At 47.4% G+C, this 6,413-nt stretch overlaps 1 protein-coding gene across 1 annotated transcript; it reads right to left on the bottom strand.

Annotated features, from left to right (window-relative positions):
• Positions 1 to 4,114: 4,114 nt before the first annotated feature.
• NYX (nyctalopin) lies at positions 4,115 to 5,521 on the bottom strand. Its single transcript, XM_004376923.1, has one exon. It carries the CDS (start codon positions 5,519 to 5,521, stop codon positions 4,115 to 4,117), a length of 1,407 nt encoding a protein of 468 aa, XP_004376980.1.
• Between the last annotated feature and the right edge of the window lie 892 nt (positions 5,522 to 6,413).

The raw sequence follows: 6,413 nt of genomic DNA on the forward strand, positions 1-6,413 counted from the left end.
ATATATATATATACACACACACACACATATACATACATACACGTGTATATATACATATATATATACATATACCAAACAAAACCAAGCCAGTTGCCATTGAGTTGATTCCAACTCACAGCAACCCTATAGAGCAGAGTAGAACCGACCCACAGGATTTCCAAAGAGTGGCTGGTGGATTCAAACTGCCAACCTTTTGGGTAGCAGCCATAACTCTTAACCACTGCACCACTATGTATACACACACACACACATATCTATGGAGACCTGGTTGCTCAGTGGTTAAGAATTCAGCTGCTAACCAAAAGGTTGGTAGTACAAATCCACCAGCCACTCCTTGGAAACCCCATGGGGAAGTTCTACCCTGTCCTATAGGGTCACTATGAGTCAGAATTGACTTGACGGCAATGGGCTTGGTGTATATATATATATTTTTTTTTCCTCTATGGCATAAAAAGTAACAGCCTATAAACTTCATTAACTCAATTTAATATTGGTAGTTACCTAAAAATCTTGGAAATTAATTTAAGCCTATATATTACAAAACATAATTACTGTTGAAGTAAAGTTTGTCTAAACAGTCTATATTTCCATTCAAACCTTTACCATTTCTTATATTTTCTCAGTCTAACCTTAGATTTGTCCACAGGTTTTTTTATGTTTGGGATCCACCCAATTTCCAGTAGCTGTATTAAGATAGTATTTTTCTTATTTTAGACCTCATTAATGTCCACATTATTTATCTTATTTTGTTGTCTTAAAAAGGTTTTCACCTGGTTGAGGGGGGTCTTTTCAAAACTTTCTCTGGAGCAGTGTGGGTCTCAGAGGCTAATTGTCAAGAAAGAATTGGTTAATCTCAATTCATTGACATATATTTAATTTGGCCTATATATTTTGAAAGATAAAAGATAACTAAATTATTTTCCTTCTAATTTTTGTTATTCTCTTGGTAAGCAGTTTAGCCTTCTTTCTTCTCATTCTGGAATTAATAAAAATTACTCTTTTTCCATAAATAAAACACATTTCATATAATATCTAGCTTAAGTTACTTAGAAAGGTTTTGCTTTTAAGATTTTGCTTTCAAAGTTGACATAAACAAAAAAAGCTTTGTTAGAATGGATTCATTGTCATTAATTCCTGGAAATATTAGGACTATTTGATTTATATAAGCACTTATTTATCATTAAACTAATCAGAGTAAGTTATTTGAAGGAATATTATAATTTAATAATACCATCACATCCGGAGGTAGGAAATTATTACATTTTCATAGCCCTGTCTTTTACATGCTTTATAGGATCCTTTAAAGAAAAAATTTAGAATAAATTGTCCTTTTTAAGGCCTTGTTATATCAATCAAAATAAACAATCCATCCTTTTCAGTGCACCTTTCAAATAGACCAATTTGTATCAAATTTTTTCAATGTAGCTACTGAAAACCCAACTCATGAGACAGGTGCAAGAAGCAGTTTTTCCTGGAAGAGAAAAAAACTAAGTTTTAAAAGACTGCCTCATGAGAAAAAAAAGAAAAGAAAAACCAAGCAACTGTCAGTCATGGCTTCTGGAGACAACACAGAAACTCAGACACAGAATGAGACAGAAGAACCACATAAATTCACCAGTCTCTGAGGCCAGCTCAAAACCTAGGCTTATACTCAACACCATACAAAACAAACATACGGAGAACCCAGTTTCTTAAAACATATACAGCATTTCTTGGATGAGATCAACTCAATTCAACAGAAAAACAGGTCCTAGACAAACTCATTAACTGGCCAGAGTCTCAGATGGAAGGATTTTATTCAGACCCTTTGACTAAAACTGAGCATTAAACAAAAGTTCTCTGAAAAGGACAACACAAATGGGAACTCATTTTCCCAAAGTGATAAGTGAGATTTCAAATTACTTCAAGTACATTCAGCTTATACTGTTTTTGAACATGAACTCCAAACCAGCATCCTAGTAGGGGGGAAATCCAGGTTCATTTATCAAGGATGTTAAGAATCTTATTCTCTTAGGTTGAAACTTTGGTTTCCCAGAGTCAAATAAAATTCCTAGCAGGGAGTCTGCCACAGGGTTTGGTCAGTGTTTTGTTTCACATTGTGCTTCCACTGCATGAGAGTTTTCTTGCAACTGGTGGGCCGCCTAGAGCTCTGGTCCATCTCATGTCCCAGCTTATCCTTTCATGGGTGTCTTTCTGTCAGTGGCAAACACCATAAGGGTATGTAAGATGCTCAACCTGTGGCCACATATTTTTGTGGCTTAAAGACTCTGGGATTCCTTTGTAACAATCATACGAAACCTGGTTTCATTCTTTCTGAACCTAATTCATTCTGCTGGCTAGAGACTTAGTCTCTTATTTTAGACCTTAACTATACTAGTCTCTCCAATTGTTAAGTACCCTAAAGTGGCCACTGATTTAACAAACTGTCGTTAGGGAGCTCAAACAAAAATCCAACTACAAACAAGACCTAGAACCACAGTTCTTGGTCATGTAGCAAGCCAGAGTTTCACTAGGAAAATCAGCTGCTTTCTTGGATTCAGCATCCCCCACACTGAGACAGTCCTAAGCACTATGATTCACCAGAACCAAAACCAAACCCGTTGCCATTGCCGTTGAATGGATTCTGCCTCATAGGCACCCTATAGGACGGAGTAGAACTGCCCCATAGTGTTTCCAAGGAGTGGCTGGGGGATTTGAACTGCCAACCTTTTGGTTAGCAGCCTAAGCTCTTAACCACTGCACCACCAGGGCCCCTGATTCACCAAACTCACAATAAATATTGGAGTTCACACTATCCATCAGGACAGCAGTTCCAAAGTCGACAATTCAAAACACAAATAGAAAAATAAATCTCAGAAGAGCTACTATGCAAGGCGCACAGCTAAGATTCTGAGAGGTTTTTTTACCTGAGTGACCCCGAAATAAAGTGGAGACCAAGGAGCCCAATCAGCTCAGCTTGGTACCGAAGCTCGAAACTGGCAATTGATCTCGGGATTGCAGAGGCTACCTAGGGAGTCCCATATCTCTGATACCAAAAATGTAAAAGGATTTCTGAGAACTGAAACAAAGTTAAAAACAATACTAGAGATTTATTATTCGATCAGCAATTCACGGATAAGGGAACACACAGCCTAAACCACGTGTTCCAAAGAAATGTGGCAGCATCAGGGTTAATACAGTCAGAAGGAAACAAAGAGAGTCCGAGAGTCTAGGCAGTTTTAGCTGATTTTTCAGGGGTTTATTAAAATGTCTTTCAAATTCCTTTCTTCTCCCAAAAGTTAGTATGCTTAAGAAGACAAATGTTACAGTTTTCAGGAGGTGGGGTTCCGTGCCTGCTGAGCAGAGGCAGATAACCAGGTCTGTCTGTCTGGAATGCAGGAGTTAAAGAGCAGGAAGGAACTGTCTATTATACATAAATCTACAGAAACAAGCTACTATTTCCAAAAGTTAGGTTACTTATCATCTTAAACTTTTGCCCTATGACCCAGGTAGTAGCCATGCTCTTCTGGCATGGCATAAGGGAATCCACGTTGGTCTTAGCTTCCACAACCACAATGCCTCTCAACACATCTCAGACCCCAGGAACCACCTCCTTGCTCTAAATCCCACTCCCATTCCCCTTCTTTCATGTCCTGTCCGCCTTCCTGGACCCCAATGTCCCCAGGCCCCTGGGGGAGGGGGAGGAGGATTGTGGGGTTAATGGGTTACCCTGCCAGGAGAAATGGCACAGTTCTTAGTACTTAGCCAATGGATTGACTCTAATTCAGGCATTGCAGGCACTGTTGCCTGGAGTTGGGGGGAAAGGGGTCGTCCAGCCATAGGAGATTCCAATTCCTAGCCTTCCATGTTCATTCTTGCTTCTCTTTTCCAATTGATGCCCATATGACAAGGGCAAAAATCCATAGCCTCCCTCCTCCCCCACGTGGTATTTCCCAGGGTTCTCTTCTTCCTAAGGCCAGCTCTGGAGGCAAACTATTCCTTCCACCCTCCACTGGCATCCTCATGACCTGCCCACATCCTGTCGCCTCCCTCTCCAAACACCCTCCCCCAAGCCCAGTTAACCAAACTTTCTCTTGCTGGCCAAGGCAGTTTGGGCCACTCCAGTGTATCAGGGTCAGTCCATATGCAGGCCAAACACCACAAGCTGGACCACATTGAGCAGGAGATAAGAGCTAAGTAGAATCGTGGTATTGCAGCCGAAGAATCCCACCCCGTGGGAGGGAAGGCTGCTGGACAATGAGGTGTTGGCCAGCAGCTCGGTGGCGTTGGCCACCACCTCTACTGGGGCCCTCGGGGCCAGCAGCTTGGAGAGGAGGCTGCTGAACCTGCTCACGGTGGTAGCCACTGGCTCTGGGGACGGACCTGGACTGGTCGCAGTGAGGTTCAGCTCCTTGGGGTCCACACAGAGGCCATCGAGGGAGCGCCGAAAGGCCACCTCGCTGAGGTCCAGGCCCGCCACGGAGCCCGGGGAGCTGCACAGCACGTCGGCGACGTGCCCAGAGCTCTCCATCCAGTCCCGCAGCCACTCCAGGCGACAGTCACAGCGCCACGGGTTCCGGAAGAGAAATAGGTGGCCCAGGAAGAAGCCGGGCTGGAAGGCGGCCCAGGCTAGCGCGGTGAGGCGGTTGCTGTTGAGGTGCAGAGCCAGAAGGCCTGAGAGGTTCTGGAAGGCGCCCTCCTCCACGAAGGCGATGCTGTTGCGGTCCAGGTAAAGCAGCTCGAGCTCTGCCAGGTCTGCGAACCAGGCGCGCTCCACTCGGCCCAGAGCGTTGCCGCCCAGGTTAAGCGTGCGCAGGCGCCGCAGGCCGCGGAAAGCATCGGACGGCAGCACAGCCAGCAGATTGTCATTGAGCAGCAGGTGCTCCAGGGCGCCGCAGTCACGGAAGGCACCGGGTTGCACAGTGCGGACATGGTTGGCCTGCAGGCTGAGGGAGCGCAGACGCTGCAGGCCCTGCAGCGAGCTTGAGGCCACTGCCTCGATGCGGCCGCGCTCCAGGTGCGCGTGCGTCAGGTTGGCCAGGCCGCGCAGCGCGCCGGGCACGCGGCGGAACAGGTTGTCGAAGGCGGCGAGCTCCTGCAGGGCGGGCAGCTCGGCCAGGAGCCGCTCGGGCACGCTAAAGAGGCGGCAGGAGGCCAGGTCGAGGCGGCGCAGTCGGCTGAGCGCGGCGAAGGTGCGCGGGTGCAAGTAGCGGAGGTCGCCGTTGTGCGCCAGGCGCAGCTCGGCCAGACCCGACAGGCCCTTAAAGGCACCGGGTGTGATGAACGACAGGTTGTTGTGGCGCAACGACAGGCGGCGCAGCGACGGCAACGTGCCGAAGGCCCGCTCGCCCAAGAAGCGCAGGCCGTTGCGGTCCAGGTCGATGGAGGCCGCCTCGCACGGGAACTCGGCTGGCACGCGTAGGAGGCCCGCGCGGTCACAGCGCACCGAGCAGCCGCGCTCAGAGCTGCTGCAGACGCAGGCGGTAGGGCAGGCCCGCACGCAGGCCCCCGTGGCCCAGGCGCCTGGCAGGCCCAGCACCATCGCTGGAGGGTGGGTGGGGGCAGAGGAGAAAAGACAAAAACAGAGCAACCATTAGCCGAACGGTAACCCTAGGTAAAAATCCTACCTGCCCACATGACTGGATTCACGGCCTTGCCCCAAGTGGCCCCACCAGGCCTTCTCCTCCCTTAACTGTTCTCTTATCTCCTGCAAGGCCACACGTCCTCCAAATGCCCTCTTCCAACCTCCTGGGCCTTACACAGTTTTCCTTACCTAAAACACCTTCCCCTTTGCATACCAGGTATCTTAATCGACAAAACCCAGAGCTAATCTGAGCATCTGACCCCATTCTAAACTCCCTCCTGCCTTTAACATCACTTCTTGTTGTTAGTTACTGTCCAGTGGATTCCTACTCATGGCAACCAAAAGCGTGCAGAGTAGAACTGTGCTTAATAGGGTTTTTAAGGCTGTGACCTTTCAGAAGCAGATCCCCAGGCCTTACTACCTAGGTGCCTCTGGGTGGGTTTGAACTGCCAACCTTTGGATTAGTAATCCAACGCTTAACCATTTGTACCACAGGGACTCCTGAAATGAGGCACCCGGCTTGTTTGCTGGGTAGGGGGACACTGAGGGCATCACTGTGGCCTACACTCTAATCCTGTGCTGTCCAATACCGTAGCCACCAGCCACATGTGGCTATTGACTGTTTGAAATGTGATTAGTTCAAATTGAGATGTACTATGATGCAAATGGTTAATGCACTTGGCTGTTAACTGAAAGGCTGGAGGTTCGAGTCTACCTAGAGACACCTCAGAAGAAAGGCCCAGCGAGCTAGATCTACTTCTGAAAAATCAGCCATTGAAAACCCTATGGAGCATAGGGTCTATTCTGACACACATGGAGTTGCCATGAGCGGGAGTCTACTTGACAGCAT

Source organism: Trichechus manatus, unplaced genomic scaffold (assembly GCF_000243295.1).
Source record: "Trichechus manatus latirostris isolate Lorelei unplaced genomic scaffold, TriManLat1.0 scaffold00046, whole genome shotgun sequence".
NCBI lineage: Eukaryota > Metazoa > Chordata > Mammalia > Sirenia > Trichechidae > Trichechus > Trichechus manatus.

Bases quoted from the DNA above. Each gene is read 5' to 3' on its own strand.
- NYX (XM_004376923.1), bottom strand. From the start codon at position 5,521: ATGGTGCTGGGCCTGCCAGGCGCCTGGGCCACGGGGGCCTGCGTGCGG.